The sequence below is a fragment of the Electrophorus electricus genome, chromosome 12, assembly GCF_013358815.1.
Source record: "Electrophorus electricus isolate fEleEle1 chromosome 12, fEleEle1.pri, whole genome shotgun sequence".
NCBI lineage: Eukaryota > Metazoa > Chordata > Actinopteri > Gymnotiformes > Gymnotidae > Electrophorus > Electrophorus electricus.
The window spans coordinates 17,335,450-17,354,731 of NC_049546.1; the positions used below are offsets into that span (position 1 = coordinate 17,335,450).

A 19,282-nucleotide genomic window follows, 5' to 3' on the forward strand; every position below is an offset into this window, starting at 1 on the left:
ACGAATCCCGTTCTCATTTCATTATACATTTTATAAGAGAGGAAAAAAAACAGCCCTCCTTTAAATTTTAAGCAAGTTCTGGCGTTATATTTATTTATTAAAAACACCATCCAAAAGGTTGTGTGAATATGCTACAGGTTGCGAAATGTATCATGTAAAAACCAAAAGCAACATGTAGATTAAATTAACCCACTGTTCTAAGTGAAGGAAGACAAAACGTCATAGATCAATTGTACATATTTATGAAATCTATATATATATATATATATATATATATATATATATATTTATTTATTTATTACACACACACCAATCACTTCTCAACTTGGATCACATCAGCGTTCCGTTCCATCTGTGTGAGAGAGAGAGAGAGAGAGAGAGAGAGAGAGAGAGAGAGAGAGAGAGAGAGAGAGCGTGAGACAGTACAAACACTACTCAGCATACCTGTACACGAGTCATGTGACTAGGCATACCTGCAGGACGCTGCAAGCACAGCACATGGGCAAAAACACACTGCCATCAGCATAGTACAATAAGCCATGGTCCCATTCTCATTCATCCTGCAACAAGAAATTTGAAATTAATATATTGCTGGTAGGGTAAATAAGAAAGATAATTGAGAAAATTAATAGAATTTAACAAAAGAAGTGGTCCGATTTTTGATTGCGCTTCCAGTTACTCTCCAGGCTGAATGACAGAACACTGCTTCTTTCCAAGTGGTGTCCTTTGTTAGAATTTGGCATGCTTGTGAGCGGCGCTGACTCTTGTTAAACCTAAGGCAACTTTCAACATGCTCAATATAGGTCCACTGATAGAATGGTCTGGATATCATTTGCAATTAGGGGGACTTATGCTATATTGTAGAAATAGTCCATTGTTGGGTGGCTTCATTTAAATCCTTAAGTGTCTTTTTTTTTTTTTTTTTTTCATTGGGAATGTGTTGAACTTGGCAAAAAAAAAAACAAAAAAAAAAATTCCATCAGATTGTTTCCCCATTTGTTCCTGAAACTAAGGGCCTTTAAACTCAATGATCCATTGTTTTTTTTTAAAGACATTATAGACTCCTTTGGTTGCAGAGGTGTTTGTGTGTCAGGTTGGTCAAGTATGAAATAACTGTAGGTTGTTAGATTGCAGCATAGCAACTGAAAGGTCAAGAGGCAAGGGTGGCATTTAACTAACCTGTAGTCGAGAGAAACTCGCACCATGGAGTCAACTTCACTTATACCGAGAGAAAAGGGTTTGCTTTGCTTACCAGCAGATGACACGTTTAATCTGGTGTTGAACTGTTTCTTGCATTTGGGTTGTCTTTGGATTGGTCGTTGCAAGCCGTCAAAGTTTAGACTTTACGATGAGGGATCCATTTGCACTGAGGAAAGCTATACTGATAAAGAGTTTGGCAGTGACATTTTTCTTGTTTTCAACAGACTGACAAATGGCAACAAGAATAATCTCCACATTATCTAAACTGAATTAATCTGGTTTCCCCTCACCATGAAGGACAGAGGCTGCGAGTTGACAGTTGCAGTTTCCGTAGTCTTCTTTGAAAAGCATGGTTGTGCAAGCTCTTTGATTAAAAGTTTTATTGGTAAATGAAAACCATACTTGGGCATTGCAGGTTTAACATCACTAGGGTACAAAAACTAACACTCAGCACTTAAATTGGCAACAGTACCATTAAATGGGAGATGGGCAGGGGAAAAGAAATAAATTGCAACTTAAAGGGGGGAGAGAAAAAAAACCAAAAAAAAAACCACAAGTTTGGGTACAGGTTGAAACTGAAGCTTGAAGTCCATATAGAGGGTAAAAATTCTGACTCCATGTTCCTCTGCACATGTAGAATGCCTCACAGTAAGCTGACGCTCTCGCCACACTGAGTCCTTTTCAGTAACGACTGCGGGCCATCCCTCTATCTGCCCGACTGCCCCCACCACGGCTGCCGCCACGGGGCGCCCCGCGACTTGAGCTGCTATACTCGCGAGGAGGGTAGCCTCTCTCTAGGGGGGGGGCAGGGCCTCGCTCTTGCCTGCCCAGTCGCTCACCACGGCTAGCGGAGTATGGGTCACTCCGACTGCTGGGGTAACTCTCGCGACTGCCATATCCATCCCGGGAACTGCTGCCATAGTCGTCATAGCGACTGCTTCCGCCACTCCCACTGTAGGATGGAGGGGGACCCCTTGAGGGAGGGGCACTGCGCGAGTTACCTGCAGGGTCAATGGGTCACGTAATTGGCAAAATTCACATACATATTTTGTGCAAGTTACCCCGATGTCAAGTGCCCACGTTCCTACATATATTCCTCACAGTGGTGTTTTAAAAGTTTATAGCTCAGGCCTGCTATAGTTCTCCAAATGTGCTGTGAATTAGTCAAGAAAATTTAGATCTTTGAAGGGGTACTTTATTCCAACATAACTGAACTAAGAATGATGCAACGAGAGCCACTGTTTTCCTTAAGAATTGAGTCCCAGAGGACAGACTGTAGACTGGGCACTTGGTTTTTTTCATTTGATTTGGACAGGGGTATTGGGAAAGACACAGAGAGAACGCGCTTGCGAGGGAGTCCTTGTTGAGTACGATTGACATTGCGGAACATTTTGAGTTGAAAGGAAGCTCTGAAGTTTCCATTGACTTATTTGGATTGACATGATGGACTTGTCCCAGGAACAAAAGTGCAGTTGGGGGAGGGGGCCTAACCTTTTCTAGAGCACTGAAGATGCAATCTTACCGTAACCGTCATAGGGATCCCTATAGGAGCCTGCACTTGGCCGCTCAATATAGCCCCTGGGTTCTCGACCACCCCCATAACCATCACGATCACTATGAGCACAAAGAAATGAAGATTAATTCAAAATGTCAAACATGTTTACATTTATGGCATTTAATGTGACCTGTATTGTCAGCTAAACAGATATGCATGCAAAAATAATCGCAAGCATACCTGTAGCCTCTAGAGGCAGAACCATAGTCATCTCTTGAGCTAGACTGGGATGGATAATCACGGTATGTGTAGTCGCGTGGTGGTGGGGCATAATCCCTACTGTCCCTCGAGCTCATGTAGTCCCGACTGGAATAGCTATAAAGAGCAGACATTGAAGCACTCAAGAAGACAAGAGAATTTCACAACTCCCTTCACAACATGGCTTACCTGTCTTTAGCACTGTAGTGGTCATCACGTGGGGAAGGATAGTCATCTCTCCTTGACATAAGCGAATCCCTGCGAGGTGGAGGAGGACCATACGGATCCCGGTCTCTAGACATTGGGGCTGCAAAACAAAAAGAAAAGCGACAGATTAACCGTGGATCACAAGAAAAAGAACCAGTAAGCAAATTAAAAGTGGCTCCTTACGTCTGCCCATTGGACCAGAGGGTGCTGTTCTCTTTGGCGGTGGCCCCCCATCACGGATCGGAGGTCCCCTTTTGAGAGGTGGTGGGCCTCTGGATGACATCCCTTTAAAGAAAGGTTCTACAACCTCTACGTTATCATAGTGGTCATTAGACAGACAGACATTGATAGATACAATGAAGGCTCAGAACTTCTTAGAGAACAAATGAACAATCAGCTCAAAACTGATCAGGTGAAAAAATGTCATCATAGCCCATGGGTGGGTGTGTGAGAGTAATCTTGTTTAGTACCTCTGCTTGGTGGTCCTCGTAGTCCACTGGGAGCACCCCTGGAGCCTCGCAGGACTCGGGGAGGACCACGGCTGCGTGGGTGCATTGATGGTGGGCCACGACGGCCAAGTGACTCAAACTGAGGCTTTGTGGCCTGCTCTACTTTGATAGGTTTACCATCTAAGGCCTTGGAAAAAATCAGTCACATTAACTCTGTTTTCTTGACAAATGAATAAAAATACAGGCAATCAATACATAAGTAAGCTCAGAACTTCTTAGAGGACAATTGTGGACCAAATCAGTTCCAAAGGATCAATGCCACCAAGCATCATCACAGCTTACTGCCAAAGTTTAGATGCATCCTTACCTTTCCATTCATTTCCCTTGCAGCATCTTTTGCATCACTAGGATTCTCATAAGTCACAAAAGCAAATCCTCTGGACTTATTTGTTTCACGATCTTTCATCAATATAACTATTGGGAGATAGAAAAAAAAATTGTTACAACTACATGGGTGCATAAACAGACCAATTTCAGATTTTTCAGAACTTGCAAGATAATCAGCCTGGGAACTCAAACAATTTATTGAGAAGATTATCAGTAACTTTCATATCTGTAAGGGACATGAGCAGTACTTCAAGACTCATAAGGAGAGAACTGAAAACTTCAGTGAATGTTTCAAAATTCTACAAATTCATTCTGCACAACCATTAGTGATCTTCCATATATAGTTGAGAACTTCAGTATTATTGCCTCCATTTCACTGCGAGTTATACTGTGTATGACTATGTATGTGACGAATAAACCAAACTTGAACTTGTAACTGCAACAAATTCAGCTGACTGGAATCATGCTGTCAGCCACATGTGGTCTGTGCTTGTTTTGTTCATATTATGTGCAGAGATTTCAAACAGAACATGTTTGATATCTTTGATTCTAGTCTCTTTTACAGCTTGAATTTAAATTTCAAAAGTGCATATACCAAATCACAAGCTGTTTGGCCTCTTTCAAAATATTTTGCTTCAGAAATTTTATAGGCTAGTGTAAAAGCTAGCTTGATTGAAATAGTACTGCCATCACAATAAAACAGCTCTATAACATTTATGCTACATCTTTTCAGTGATTACCTTCAGATATTCGGCCAAATTTACTGAAATAGCCTTCAAGAGCCTTCTCTGTAGTTTCAGTGTTCAGGCCACCAATGAACAGCTTCCCTGGTCGGTCTGCCTCCACCATGTTTACCTATAACTACACAGGAGAAACAAGGTTTGAATCTGGCAATAATTTGCATGTAATCATCTTGTGCAGGTTTACTTACAATTCAGAACCAACCATCTAACAATCAGTTTCATTGAAGAGTTTTGTCTCTTGACAATAGCAACAATGTGCAATGCAAAAGTGACTTTATTGCCATTTGTTAGTTGACTGAGCTGTTAAAATCTGACATGTAGTGTTCTGGCGATACCAACCCTTTGGCATTGCTGACCAACTTGACAGGATAGTTTTTTTTGGATCCAGCACTGGAAGACCATTTGGGTGGAATTTCAGCAGTCCACTTACTTACAGATAGCTAGCAAACCAGCTAGCTATGTGGTTCCTAAATTCCTCCATTTGCTGGTATTATAATATGCAGCACAAAAAAAAAAGATGCATACTCAAACTTTAGTTGAAGAGAAAAACTAGTCCAGTTCTTTAGTGTAGGTTAAGGTATGAGGCACCCTCCAGAGAATGACTGAAGAGTGCACAAAGAACCCAAATTTCAAGTTTTCAGGAGTTGTTGTAATCTCTCCTCCTTTTATATACTAGTCCTTGAAACTTCCACCATTATATCCAAACCATTCATTATTCAGTATATGCAAACTGAAATCCAACATTTTTCAAGCTGAAGGTTGACACCATTATATCCAATTTGTTTTTGTTTTTAAAGGATAAACCCTCAAACAAAAAAACCAACCCAAAAACCCCAAACATGATCTCATCCCACACCACCCAGTACCTGTAAGATAAGGCTGTTTTTCTGCACCACTCTGTGCCTGGTGCAGGAAGGATCCCCCTTGCACGGATGCATTTTGACCAGAGGCCTACAGAGGCTTTAGCTAGTTCTGTGGTCATACAGTGTGGGTTTTTTCCCCACTCAAGCAAGCCTCCGACAGAGTGAAACAAAAGGCGAAATTCACTCATGAATGTTGGCCATCGTGACATACGTTAACGAGGTTGTCTGTAACTGTCTTGCTAGCTGGATTTGCAAATGAGCATTAAAGCTAACTAGCTAGCTAAATAAGCCAAAAGTCGCATCTGTAAAGCAAGGCAAGTTAGTAAGCTAGACCGCTAGTAAAAAGAAATGTGGAATGTTATGTTTTTAGCCACCTATTCTCTCACGTCGATACTAAACAAGTAAATAAGTCGATGCTAAGCTAGGTTAGGTTAGGTTGTTACTAGGTTAGCCAGAATCACAAAATGGCGGACAGCTCGCGATGAACCTCTTCACAGGCCTCAGACTTGAACGCCGGCTGGGTTTGCCAAGAGATACGACCGAAACCACCATAACTGGGACTTTGCAGTCTCTAGCTAGCTAACCAGCCTCCTTGTTTACACCTCAAAACGATGCTTAGTCGGTTAATTAGCAACCGAGCTAACGAAATGCGTGAGCACAACCGCGTAGCCACATTTGACTTTTGCTAGCATCTGTTAGCGTACTAGTCTTACATTCAACGGAGTCTTCACCACGCTACTTAACGTTTAAAAACTTACACCCGTTATTTACGGCTATCGTAAATGACACCTTAGGTAAGTGAATCACAAGCCGCTTGTTCATAACCCACTCACCAGAATATGTCGTGAGGCGCAACAGGGTAAAGGAGGAGGAAAAGCCCTAGTTTTCACTGGTCAAGTGCCCGCCGAGGAAGCTGTGGGGGAGCCGCCGTGTCGACGGCGGTTGGCGAGTTGGTCGTGTGGCTCGGTGCAGCCACCACTTGGCCTGGAGGAGCAGAATGCTGCCATTTAATCGGAATGTGAAGCGTTGTGGCTAGCTGACTCCGTGTCGCCTCCGAGTTGGCTGGCTAATTTCGTTGGTTCCGAAAAAAGTGGATGTCAAATTAGACTAAAACTGAGAAGATACAGGATTCATAAGTACCATGAAGCTACTTTATTTATGGGCTAGACTTGCGTGTAGTTTATTTGCAACTATTCCAGTCTCCGGATTCTACCTTCCGGGTTTAGCTCCAGTTAGTTTTTGCGAAGAGGACGGGAAAACCAGTGACTGTCAGGTAACACATGCTGTTTTTTCCCCCATTTCCTATTTATTGTACAACCGATGAATAAGACTAGATAGCTTTTTGTACCTTCTGAAAACAGAGCTATCTGATGTAGATAGCTAGCGTTAGCCAGCAAGCAAACCTAGCTAGCATGGTAATTTATGCACACGCTTGGTTTACTAGATTACTTAGGTTAGCTAGCTACCGTGTATGTAACCAACGTTACACCTTCCCTGAATGTATTAAAGCAAGCAAAAGCTGTCTGTTAATTATACATACGGCTCCCCAAGGGAAGTGCTACTATTGATAATTTAATAACAATTTATCCAGTTGTAAGCAGCTAAGTAGCTAGCTGGCTAACCTAGCCGGTGAAAGCTAAGTGGTTGCTATGCAGCTGCCCAGACAAACTGTCACAGCAGCCAAAAGTTCTTCTTACCAAATCAGTTGTTTACAGGTTCTTACCAAATCAGTTGTTTTTTTCGAAGTGACAGCCTTACTTAACAGCAGTGTTCTTGCTCCTACAGAATAAGATCCAGCTGTTTGTAAATCGACTGGATTCTGTGGAATCCGTCCTGCCCTACGAGTATGATGTGTAAGTTTGACAGAGTTCGTACTCATCATCAGTGTGGGACGCATTCTTAACTGTCGTTCCTAATAATTGAATTAATTTGCCGTTTCAGGTTTGATTTTTGCAAAGATGAAGAGGAGAAGAGGCCGTCAGAAAACCTGGGCCAAGTGTTATTTGGCGAGAGAATCGAGACATCGCCTTACAAGGTAAGATGAGGCTTCACAGACATCAGTGTCAGTCTTGAGCAATGATAACTGGTGGGTAATTTTAAGATACAGTGTCAGATACACTGTGTTAAACCAGGAAGCCATCTTTCACTGTATGTGCTGAGTCATTTTTTTCAGACATGAACATTGCAAACAATTTCAGTTTTCACATTAAATGTTCAGTCATCAACAAAAGCATCAATACCTGTCCCTAGGTATTTAAAAACAACAAAATCAGTTGCCATACCGTTTATCAAAGAAGGTGATGGCAACTGGGCCACGTTACAGAAGTCAATATTCATGTCTTTTGTTTTTGTAATGTTTAATTTCAAATTCATATCTGTACACCACTGCACAAATTTGTCAATCACCTGGCCATGTTCAATCTCCTCATTCTGGAGCAGACTAACAATGACTGTATCGTCTGCACATTTGAGGATGTATCTATTTTGATATGGACTTGTACAGTAATTTGTGTAAAGAATATACAACAGGGGAGACAAACTGCAACCCTGTGGTGAGCCAGTGGAGGAAAAGAGTGTTTGAGATAAAAAGCCATTAACCTTAACCTTTTGTGGTCTACATGTTATCCATAATTCAGATGGTTAAGTTACATTCAATATTAAATTGTGTTAAGAGTTTGTTTACTAAAACTTGGGGATTGATTGTGTAGAAGGAACATGAGAAATCCAAAAGAAAAGTCTTGCATGACCCTAAAGATGTCTATAAAAAAGGTTCAGCAGAGTAACGGTAACGGTATCCATCCCCCTGCTGGATCTATATGCAAACTGCACTGGATTTAATTGCTCCTCTGCTAAACCCAGTAGTTCACTTTTAATGAGTTTCTCAAATGCTGTCTGTTGTTTGACTTGCACAAACAATGCTTCGCTTTCAGTTCAAATTTGGGAAAGATGTGTCTTGCCAAAAGGTGTGCAGCAAATCATATGCTACGTCTAATCAAGAGGACAAAGCCAAGTTGGACTTTCTCAAGAGAGGCATGGAGCTGAATTACCAGCATCACTGGTGAGTGGGTTCAGATTGACTTTTTTGATACAATGTGCTTTGTTGTTGCCAAATATTTGTTTTCAGGGACATTTTAGCTTTTTTGTTTTGTTTCTGAACTCATTAAATTTGTACTGCAGAATGGAAAGGTTTCCTGAGCAATACGTGACGTGACTCCTTATTTTTAGGATTGTTGACAACATGCCTGTGACATGGTGCTACCAAGTGGAAGATGGTCAGCAGTACTGCAACCCTGGCTTCCCTATTGGTTGCTTAGTAACCCACGAAGGACGGCCTAAAGATGCCTGTATCATCAATGTGAGTAGACCTTTTTGCTATGCTACTGTAGATCTGCAGTACCACAGCTTGTGGAGCATAAAACAAAGCTAGGCAATCTTAGATTTTACTCTGTTGTATAGCATTTCTTACACAAGTATAATAGCATTTCAACAAAGGGAGGCAGTCATTCATTTCATGGCCAAAAGATATACTTGTTATATTAGAATATAACCAATATATTAGAAGTACTTTAGATTTAATTTAGACTTGTAGACAATGCCCTGTGTTTTGAAAGAGATGCTTTGGCAAAAAAATGTGGCATTATGTTGTTTCATGCCACAGCCTGAAAAAGAACATTAGGCTTTTCTTCAGAGCCTGAAATGGTCAACCATAGTTTTAAATTAGAGAACTATATAAACATGGTAGATCTTTGGGTTTTGTATTTTATTAAGTACAATTTGTTTACAAGTGGCTTCTCTTGTTTGAAACTGATAAAAAGGGAATGCGGAGCAAATGAGATTTGAAATTATCACAAATTTGTCACAAATGTCAATGTGTGCTTGTTTTTCTGTTTGTAATATTGGTAAGGCAATGTATTTTTAAGCACTGAGTAGGTTTGGATGTGTTTATAACCAATGCAAAGAAAACTGTTCTTTGTTCCATTAAATTAAAAAAAAAACTTTATATATGTTTCTAAGAAGAATGAGAAGACCAGTCTTCAAGGCTAGTTAACTAGATTAAAATGTTAATATTTGTGACTAAATAGCTACCATTCACTTCTGTAAGTAACTGTCATAATGGTCTAGTTAGATACAGCCAGCACCCATGTTACTAATACATCATCAGATCCCTTCATATAACTTGGAGTACTACAATAACACTGGGCAACCAAACTAAAATACCTGGACCTCATAGTAATTTATTACATTGGACTCAAATCTGTTTTTCACAGATTCATTAAAATGTTATACTGGGCATGGTTTTTAAGTGACAGAGCAATTCAGTTTTACAACAACTATATATTACTATTTTATAATATATATTATATATTATTGCCATTGACACTTTTATAAGAAATGCTATGCAACTGATGACTGTCCAGCAAATCTAAGCTTGCCTAGTTTTGTTTTTCTTATCACAAGCTGCAGAACAGTAAATAAATAAGGCTGTATTGCATTTAAAACTATGTACAAATTTCAGAGAAATTCTGAAAACGTATTTGAATTCAGCATGCAAAAATGCAAAATCCGTATTATTTTGCATGTGGCAAACTCTGTTAACCAGTGTAATACCTCAGGCAAGCCTACACACTCAGATGAAAGACACAGTTGCTTCTCGTCTCTGCATTTATTGGAAAATGTGTGGATGTGGACTTCTTACAAACAAAACCAAGCAGATACAGACCCATCACCTGCTGCAGATACATGCACATCACTCATTGCTTATTAGGTAGCCTTTGCTACATGGAAAGGTGACTAACATTATATGCATACCTAGATAGTTGTCAAGCTGTCTTAAGTGCAGAACATGCATTCGTGTAAATAATATAACTGTTGAGAGAAATTTAGCCAATAGTCATATAGCTACAAAAACATTATTAGCATTAATAGCTATAGTTGTGAGAAACGTAGGGTAAAAAACAGACTAACAAACAGCAAAAAAACAATTTTACAAAAATAGTTCAAGAAGCATGCACACCTGCATGGAATACCACAATTTTAACTTACTTGCTTCTGATTGCTGCACGAGGTGATGTGGGAGGCAATTTGCGACTTGATGGGTAATGATGGATTGAAATGTGGCAAGTTAGAAGCATTGTGCATGTGCATTTTAAAAATGGAACTCGTAGTCAGTCAGTCACTGAGGGCGTCGCTTTTTCTAGGCTGGGTTGGCAAATCTATATCTTTCATGAAAATGTATTAAGGGGATTAAGAGGGTGTTACTAGTAAACCTCCAGTACGGGGCGTAAACTGAGAGTATATCACATCATGCAGAACTGTGCCTGATTGCTTGTGTTAATGGTGGTGTCTGTTTCACTTTAAGGCTAAGTTCAACAAGAAAAGCACATACTACCTCTTCAATCATGTGGATATCACCATAACGTATCACAGCGGGGACAATGAGAACTGGAGAGGTGCTCGACTGGTGGCTGCCAGACTAGAGCCTCAGAGGTTTGCCCCCTAAGCCTCACTACCTCACATGTGCTGTTTCTTTGGTAGGAATTGTGCTACATTTGCTTGGAGAATAATGTTAGCCAGTGTCCTGCCTCATCGCATGAGAACCTTTTATATAAATTGTGTTGTGATGGGTTTTATCAGACAGGTAGAGGTGAGTTCTCAAAATCTGTGTACATTTTAAAGGTGGTCATACTGTTGCTAATGATAGTGATGTATTTCCCCCTTCTTTTTTTCTTCAGTATTAAACACGGTGATGAGAACAGTCTGTCATGTGAAGGCTCACCCATGGAGATACCAGTGGATTTCTCTACCGATCTGAAAGTGACCTACTCTTATTCTATCAAGTTTGAGGCAAGTTTACTGATTTAGCATTCACAGTATTCACAGATTTTGTTATACAAAGATTTGCTAAACAGAGACTCTCTTAGAGAACAAGCTTGTTTTTCCTTTAGTCCACAAATGCGATCAGGTGGGCATCAAGATGGGATTACATTCTGGTTTCTATGCCCCACTCAAACATTCAATGGTTTAGGTAAGGACAGTTGTCCTCTCTCTCTGTGTATTTCTACCTCGTGTGCGTGCATACACACCTCAGCTTGCTTATAAAAGTTTCTCTTTAGAAACATTTACAGTAATCCCCCTCTCTAGTGTGCACTGATGCTGCTCGTGTTCTGTGCAGCATTATGAACTCTCTGGTCATCGTGCTTTTCCTCTCCGGCATGGTGGCCATGATCATGCTGAGGACACTACACAAGGACATCGCCAGGTACAACCAGGTGGACCAGGTACATTCACCTCCTTTCACTTCCTGACATCCTGACTGCAGTCCCACTCACTCCATTTCCCTGTAGTTATGATGGACTCCTCCTGTCTTGAGACCACTGCAAAGCAAACTGTAGTCAGTTTTTAGCGCTCTTTAACGCGTTCCCATTCCTAGGTATATATTTTCCCAAAATGTGAAAGTAGTGGCGATTTTTCTGTGGCCATTTTACACTCACCTTCATTACATAATCTAGAATGGATGGATGTAAATGAGTGATATGTAAATGAGTTTAAGTGATTTAAGTAATTTTAGATATGTAAAGGTAGTATTTGCATAATGGCTTATATTCTTGTGGCCAACATTGTCGACACTGCTATGACACACTGACTCATCACGCATTTTTAGATCATGTTTATTGACCCATCTTACAGGTATAATATAATTTTATTGTTTAATACCTTATAGTTCCTTTTAAGTTAATTTAAGTGATCCTTTTAAGTGATCGGTCACTCACTAAGGATAAAAAAGGAATTTGAAGTTGTCTTTGATTTAACAATATTCTCAATGTGCGTTAAAGCATAGGAATTCCAGTCACTAAAATCTTATTTGTGCCATTTGCAGGCAGACTTGTTTAAGATCCATCTACACTCAGGCGCTGCATATGTAAGCCTGTGCCCAGGGTTCATTTTCAGATCTTCATGGGGTGATTTTTGGTGATTGTATGAATCATCTCTGGACGTTTCCGCTGTGTGATAAAACATGGTGTATTAATGATGCTTTGCCCACAGCAGCCATAGTGAAAAATGAAAAATGTTTGTTTCTATAACACGTGCCTTATAAATGAAGTAGAAGATGTTGGTTCTCTACACCATATTTTATTGTGTCCAAAGTGCATCACCTTGCTTATGCTTGGCGAGTGGGAGCTTTGAGAGTTGTCTGTCCCTGTTAACAATATTAAAGCACTAAAATAATTGTGTAGCAGAGAGTGCTGTGAAGTTAAGAATAAATGGAAGAATAATTATGCAAATTAGATTATGCTAATAGGCTGCAATGAGTTGTTATTCATTATTAGCAATCCTTGCTAATATGGAATGGTAAAACTGTTTGGTTTGTTTTTGTTTTAACAAGAGCTAGAGGTTCTTCTTATTCCTTTAACTGCACTCCCTTGTTTTTCTTTTCTTTGTATCTCCTCCTCACATCTAAGCTCCTTCCTCTGTGGATGTGAGAAAGAGATGGAAAAATGGGTTGCAAGGACAGAGGTGCCAAACATCCATCCACATGAGATGCGCTTCCTCACCAAAGGACCACTTTAAAGCTACGGCATTTATGCATCAGGCACTGCAAATAGGAAGCACCCACGTTTCCTTGCCCTGGAAACCTCTTTGCTCCTCGATTCTGCTTGGCTTGATTTCCGGCTTGACGGGCTTGAGCGGAGGAGGTGACGGCTGGAGCCTCCTGAAAAGCCCTGACTCCCGTGCTTGTGACCAGGTGCGTGCTCTGCTGCCCTCTGCAGGAGGATGCGCAGGAGGAGTCCGGGTGGAAGCAGGTGCACGGGGACGTGTTCAGGCCGCCTCCCAATGGGATGCTGCTCGCTGTCTTTCTTGGGCAGGGCGCACAGATCTTCATCATGACCTTCATCACGCTCTGTAAGGATAATGATACATAAAAAGCCATCCCAAAATGGTTAAATTCTGCAGAGTAGTAAAGGCCTGAGCACCAATTCTGCCAATTGTTAAACGTTTCTTTCCAGTCCTGGCTTGCCTGGGATTCCTGTCTCCGGCCAACAGAGGTGCCCTGATGACATGTGCAGTGGTGCTGTGGGTGCTTCTAGGCACACCCGCTGGCTACGTATCAGCCAGGATCTACAAAAGTAAGAACACTGGCCATTAAAAGGACGTGCAGAGTGCTAGGTGGGCTTATAATGGCCCAAAGTCACAGGGCCATTTAGCCTTATCTGAAGCAGACGTTGTTGTTGGGTCCTTATCCGCTTTTAGTCGTTGGTTTATTGTTGGGGGAAGTATTGCCTTAAAAGGAGACTAGTGCACATATTTCTCATACTACTTTGTTAAAATGGTAACAAAGGCAGCATTGTAAAAAACTGTGATTATAGTAGTGTATAATAGCATACTGGTTATGTAAATAAATAAATAAAAGTAACACTCAGGCATGATGTTTTCCTTTCTTGTTGCAATATTCTTAGGTTTCGGTGGGGAAAAATGGAAAACCAACGTTTTTTTGACAGCTCTTCTGTGCCCCGGGTATGATGACTCTCTTCTGTAATGTGGAGACCCTGCCAGCCATGATCAGATTCAGTCTGTAATTGCACCGGTTCCTGGTTTCCGCAGCATCGTGTTTGCGGACTTCTTCCTGATGAACCTGATCCTGTGGGTTGAGGGCTCGTCAGCAGCCATCCCGTTCGGCACCCTGCTGGCCATCCTGGCTCTCTGGTTCGGCATCTCCGTGCCGCTCACCTTTGTGGGCGCCTTCTTTGGCTTCAAGAAGCCGGTTAGTCCGTGATCAGTCCTTTGCTGCTGTTTTCAACTTTGTGTACTTGGTTAAACGTTAGCAGTTCATTCATGTGTGTTAGTCAGCCAAGAAAGGACTCATGTTTGCTATTTGGCTGTCAGCATGTTTCTGTTTTTCAGCAGTATCTGGAACTTTACACTAACTGCTGTAAGCCATGGTCCTCCCTATCTGTCTGTGTGTATTATAAGTGTATCATACCCTTTCTGAATATGGGCGTTGTCTGCAGGTAATGGAGCATCCAGTGCGGACGAACCAGATCCCACGCCAAATCCCTGAGCAGTCCTTCTTCACTAGACCTGTGCCAGGCATCGTCATGGGTGGCATCCTGCCCTTTGGCTGCATCTTCATCCAACTCTTTTTTATCCTCAACAGCATCTGGTGCGTGCTCCACCACAGCCATTGCCACGCCTCCCACGGCCTACGTTAATGCCAAAACAAGAAATTGCTGTTTGTTTAGAAATGGCAGTCTAGAGGGTTTTTGCTGGGTTTATGGAGTCTCTCTGCGGGTTTGCAGGTCTCATCAGATGTATTACATGTTTGGCTTCTTGTTCCTGGTCTTCATCATCCTACTCATCACCTGTTCAGAAGCCACCATCCTGCTCTGCTACTTCCACCTGTGTGCTGAGGTGAGGATGCATGACAAACTCCCACACGTTGAATTGCTACCTACAGTGTTAATATAAGTCCTAATGGACTTCTATGAACACAATGTAAACATTAACTGAACATTGAGTTTTACTCTGCTTGAAACTAGGGGATACTAGAACCTTCCACAGTGCTTTCGAGAGCACCCTTATGGATGTAACATTTACTTTAGTCATATTTCTCTAAAGATATTAATGCTTTGAATAGTATATTTCAGTTGCTTTTGAGTTGATATTTACTGAGGAGCTCTATAACAATATTTTAACACAATCTAAATGGAAAGTCAGTTTTCACACAGTAAATTTTAGTGCAAGTTGCTCTTGTGCTTGTGCTTTTCATACTTGGTTTATGGTGGCCAAAAATCTTATCACCCAAGGCTGATGTGTTGCTGATGTTTACCTTGGGTAGAACTCTCAACACAACTGTGGTTGACATGGCATTATCTGCAGGCCTACAGCTTATGGGTACTTTCGCCCCAAATGTTTTCTTGTTCCTGTCTCGCAGGATTATCACTGGTGGTGGCGATCGTTCCTTACGAGCGGATTCACAGCAGTTTACCTGCTCATCTACGCTGTGCATTATTTCTTCTCCAAACTCCAAATCCAAGGGGCCGCCAGCACCATCCTTTACTTTGGCTACACCATGATCATGGTGCTCATATTCTTCCTCTTCACAGGTGAGTGCGGAAGCAACCGCGATCAGTTTCCCATGCTCTCGTGACTCAGGATGACGGGACCATGGATTGCCATTTTGTAAATACTTCACCTTTGACTTGTTGTTGAACACTATAAAGTCCCTAGGGGCTCTTTGAACAGGGGGACGAACCAAAGAGTGGACCTACCTGTGGCAAGTGGGCGCGTTGCAACAGGAGTGACGTAGGGACGCCGCAGTGCGGCGAGAGCTGTACGCGTTCCCTTCGGCCAGTTTACCCCGCCTGGGAAAGTGCCGGCGGGGTGGACGGCTGCGGCGGTAGCCCCTCCTAAAACCTGCGAGGATTGCCTTCTTGTGGCTGTTTCTGGAGTGCACATTCTGATGAGCACATCCAGTGTGGGCCTGTGTGGAAATCTTGTGTTGTTCGGCCAGACTGTGAACTCACGGTCAGAGCGCAGCAGCGTACCCAGCTGCCCTCTGCTATCTGCTGTTGTGAAATTGTCCAGGTGAAAGGAAAGCAGGAAACTACTGACGCTGGAGGTGTTTATGGTGCCATGCTTTTGTTCAAGGCTATTTGTTGTTGTTGTTGTTCACCTGGTTATATTTGGTTTCAGCTGTAGTGTTTGGACTTGGGGTGAATGAGGACACTTTAAAGGCTGAGAAGGATTATTCATGTGTTATTGTGAGAGATGGCACCCCGCACGTTGGCCTTAATCAAATCTTCCCCAGTTTGCCTGATTCATCTGCTGAGCTGGAAGAGGCTACAGCAGAACATCTGCCAACCAGACAAACAAACATCATCTACATATAAACACATACATACAGGCACACAAATCTTTCATTCATCAGTGAATTATGAGTATGCCTTTAGTCTCAGCCGTGCTCCATGTTCTGCTCCTTTTAAATGTGATTTGGCTCTTCAGCCAGTTAGGCTACTCTGTGACAAGAGCTTCTAGGATCCTGTCTTAAAATGGTAATGGTCCTCTGTAATGCTGTTAGCTTGGGTAGATAATGGCTGCTTGGAGCATTCTGGATCATTACAGAATGCAATTCCCTGTTACACAGGGTCCTCCTTATTGTCATGTATGATTGCAGCACCTCGCTTGGCTTCACCATTATGGTGGAGGTTTACGTAATGAATATCAGGCTCCTGTTTTATTTGTTGCCATGGATTCTAATAGATACCTCAAAAGCCCTGGCTACGGCTGTTATGGCAACTTCCTTGTATTGCTAGTACTTGAGTTATAAAGACAGCAGGCCAAACAGAATATGAGGTTGTTTGCGAGCAGCCTGCAATGCACATGTCCAATTAATGCCTATATTCTCAGAGGTAGAGGTGGTCAGAAGTTGACATAGTAACAGCACATGCTAGCTCTTTCCTAGTAGGGGACACCCACGCGACTTTATCAAGAGCCAAGATGACAAAGAGGCTTGGCGCAAACAGACTTCTTTCTATTATAGTCATGTTTTTCTCTTCTGTCCTCTATAGCACCCCCCAACAATTCTGTTTGTGTGACCCCCCCCCCGATATTGCTTTTGTGGAAATGCTGGTCCTTGGCACTAACGTATCCATGATGCCATACCATCTCACATCTGCATATTTATTTATGACCGATTAGTCAAGTGGTGCACCAGTGTGTGGACTGGCAAAGCGCACCTGTGATAGAGCCGTTACTGACAAGGTGCTGGGGGGCCATGGGTAAGGAGCTACATTTCAAAGCGGCTTCCTTTACAGGGCTGAACGCTGAGCTCTGATCTACGGAAGACTGCCACTTTACTTGCAGCTTGTTTCTGTCTCTCTCTGCCAACCTGCCTTTGATCACATTTTCATCCTGTGCTCTATTGTACAGCTCAGATGTGCACTGTAGGTTCAGGCTTATTCTTGAGGCTCCTCTGGCTTACATTTTGTAGCCTTGCAGTACAGTGAGTCAAAGTGTGCTGATGTTTAATTGCCATGGATTAGCCCAGTAATCTAAGATGTGATTGAGCGTGCTATTTTAAAAACAATCTTTTATCTTTAATGTGATGGAAGGGGAAAGAACAAACATTTTGTTGTACAATAATTATACATTGTATGACTGTTTCTTGGTGCTCATGAGCAGGATATTCAAAAAAGTAAGTCTAGGCTAATCGAAAGCTCATGGCTAAGTGAAAGTATGGTTCCTGAAGAGGTTTGAACCCTCTTCCACTGTGGCCCTTCAACGCCTCAAAGTGAGTTTACAAGAGCCCTCGGAATTAAGCCCATGAAACCAGCATGACCTGTGAGAACGAACACTCCCGAGCCTCAACTCACACAGCTGCATCTGGCTTTCTCTCCTCAGGTACCATCGGCTTCTTTGCCTGCTTCTGGTTTGTGAATAAGATCTACAGTGTGGTGAAGGTGGACTAAAGGCTGAGGCTGGGAAGCGGGGACCCCTCTCCTCCCTTCTCAGCTTTCGCTGCCCCACATGCTGCAGGTAAACCATTTGCAAGTCAAACGCATATCTGAGATCTAAACGTCCTTCTGCTTTGCTTGGAATCTGGTGTGTTCTGTCACTATTCTATGTTTCTACTGTCTGTAGTTCAGCAGGTGTAGTTTGCACAATAACTTTTGTTTTTTTTCTGTTGGGACCTTCAGATATATGGTGTAGTTGTATTCTGGTTGGGGTCAAGGTGTAAGGTTGGAGTTTTATGTTTGTTAGCATGAATAAATGATCATAAATTGGGGGCTCTCTTTAAAGGAAGCGTTCAAGACCATTGTTAATGGAGTCCTTGTGGCTGATGCTAAGACCTCAGCCTCAGGGCTTGTCTAAATGCTGTGAACATATTTGCATTCATCGCTTTGAATGTCATGGGTATGCAGGACATGTGGCAAAGGACGATTGATTAACATTATTAAACGTTTGCACATGGATAAGGGCCCCTTTTCACCAACTGTAGAAGCAGAAAAAGAGACGAGTGGAAAAATTTAGATGGTTGTCAAAAGAACATATACATTTAGGGGTTTGCCACCTCGTGCACCTTAAGCCCGAAATGGCAGCAAAAGTGAAGGACTCCTTAATTTCTCATAAATAATGTATAAATATGTATCTTATGCTTTTATATTGAAATCCAAATGTTAATTCCTTTTTTACCTGTTCTGCTGTAAGTATATCATTTAAATGGTAAAACATGAAGTTCTATGAAAATGTGATTTTATTTTTCTTTTATTGACTTTTATCTCTTTATTTCTTAAAATAATTGTTTTAGGACAAAAGGTAAAAGGACTTGGAAATGGTATAAATGGGTGTGTTTATGGGATCACTGAGAATTTGTTATCATCAAACCTGTTTTGATTTAGGGATATTTCAGATTCAATGTTAAACCACTAGATTCAGAGCTAAATGTATAGTGTCTAAAGCATTACCTGGTTTAAAACAGAGATGATACAGATATGCTGCCAAACTTTATTTGAAGAACTTTAATTCCAAAGCCCACTGCTTATATTGAGCTTCACTGAGCTATATGACGTGTACATAATGATCCTTGTACCATGGAGCAAAAATAAAGCACAATGGAAATCATTACAATGTCTACCTGTAAATATGGTTTAAAAAAAAAAAAAAACAGTCCAGTGATATATA

The 19,282-nt window shown here is 41.6% G+C and overlaps 2 protein-coding genes and 2 non-coding genes across 11 annotated transcripts; 1 reads left to right on the top strand and 3 right to left on the bottom strand.

Annotated features, from left to right (window-relative positions):
• Positions 1-59: 59 nt before the first annotated feature.
• On the bottom strand, positions 60-6,542 carry rbmx (RNA binding motif protein X-linked). Of its 7 annotated transcripts, XM_027019152.2 has the most exons (11): positions 6,436-6,542; positions 4,737-4,857; positions 3,977-4,083; positions 3,631-3,796; positions 3,344-3,469; positions 3,143-3,260; positions 2,936-3,070; positions 2,723-2,814; positions 2,040-2,201; positions 474-560; positions 60-352 (listed from the first exon to the last, which is right to left on the bottom strand). In XM_027019152.2, the coding sequence occupies exons 2-10, from the start codon at positions 4,843-4,845 to the stop codon at positions 556-558; spliced, it is 1,020 nt and encodes a 339-aa protein (XP_026874953.1). In that variant the 5' UTR covers positions 4,846-4,857; positions 6,436-6,542; the 3' UTR covers positions 60-352; positions 474-555. The 7 variants fall into 7 exon arrangements, with proteins under 7 accessions (XP_026874953.1, XP_026874954.1, XP_035387850.1 ...); XM_027019153.2 differs by lacking the exon at positions 2,040-2,201; XM_035531957.1 differs by lacking the exons at positions 60-352; positions 474-560 and adding an exon at positions 5,079-5,223 and having other exon boundaries at positions 909-2,201; positions 6,436-6,524.
• LOC113583066 lies at positions 3,521-3,593 on the bottom strand. Its single transcript, XR_003411219.1, has one exon. It is a non-coding gene; the product is annotated as a small nucleolar RNA SNORD61 (small nucleolar RNA).
• On the bottom strand, positions 3,871-3,947 carry LOC113583065. The gene has a single exon (XR_003411218.1). It is a non-coding gene; the product is annotated as a small nucleolar RNA SNORD61 (small nucleolar RNA).
• Positions 6,543-6,581: 39 nt separating the features above from the next.
• Positions 6,582-19,225, top strand: LOC113583048 (transmembrane 9 superfamily member 2). 2 transcript variants are annotated; one of them, XM_027019146.2, is made up of 18 exons: positions 6,582-6,875; positions 7,388-7,455; positions 7,544-7,637; positions 8,533-8,660; positions 8,828-8,957; positions 10,962-11,089; positions 11,335-11,446; positions 11,548-11,627; positions 11,775-11,880; positions 12,480-12,521; positions 13,372-13,504; positions 13,609-13,728; positions 14,059-14,116; positions 14,204-14,363; positions 14,611-14,762; positions 14,899-15,010; positions 15,534-15,705; positions 18,002-19,225. In XM_027019146.2, exons 1-18 carry the CDS (start codon positions 6,744-6,746, stop codon positions 18,067-18,069), a joined length of 1,995 nt encoding a protein of 664 aa, XP_026874947.2. In that variant the 5' UTR covers positions 6,582-6,743; the 3' UTR covers positions 18,070-19,225. The 2 variants fall into 2 exon arrangements, with proteins under 2 accessions (XP_026874947.2, XP_026874948.2); XM_027019147.2 differs by lacking the exon at positions 12,480-12,521 and having other exon boundaries at positions 6,583-6,875.
• Positions 19,226-19,282: the final 57 nt, after the last annotated feature.

Bases quoted from the DNA above. Each gene is read 5' to 3' on its own strand.
- LOC113583048 (XM_027019146.2), top strand. From the start codon at position 6,744: ATGAAGCTACTTTATTTATGGGCTAGACTTGCGTGTAGTTTATTTGCA. The intron at 11,447-11,547 runs GCAAGTTTACTG...TTTTTCCTTTAG, and splicing joins CTTATTCTATCAAGTTTGAG to TCCACAAATGCGATCAGGTG. The intron at 11,628-11,774 runs GTAAGGACAGTT...TGTTCTGTGCAG, and splicing joins TCAAACATTCAATGGTTTAG to CATTATGAACTCTCTGGTCA.
- rbmx (XM_027019148.2), bottom strand. From the start codon at position 4,845: ATGGTGGAGGCAGACCGACCAGGGAAGCTGTTCATTGGTGGCCTGAAC. The intron at 3,071-3,142 runs GTAAGCCATGTT...TGCTCTTTATAG, and splicing joins CACTACAGTGCTAAAGACAG to CTATTCCAGTCGGGACTACA. The intron at 2,202-2,722 runs GTAAGATTGCAT...TTGACCCTGCAG, and splicing joins GGATCCCTATGACGGTTACG to GTAACTCGCGCAGTGCCCCT.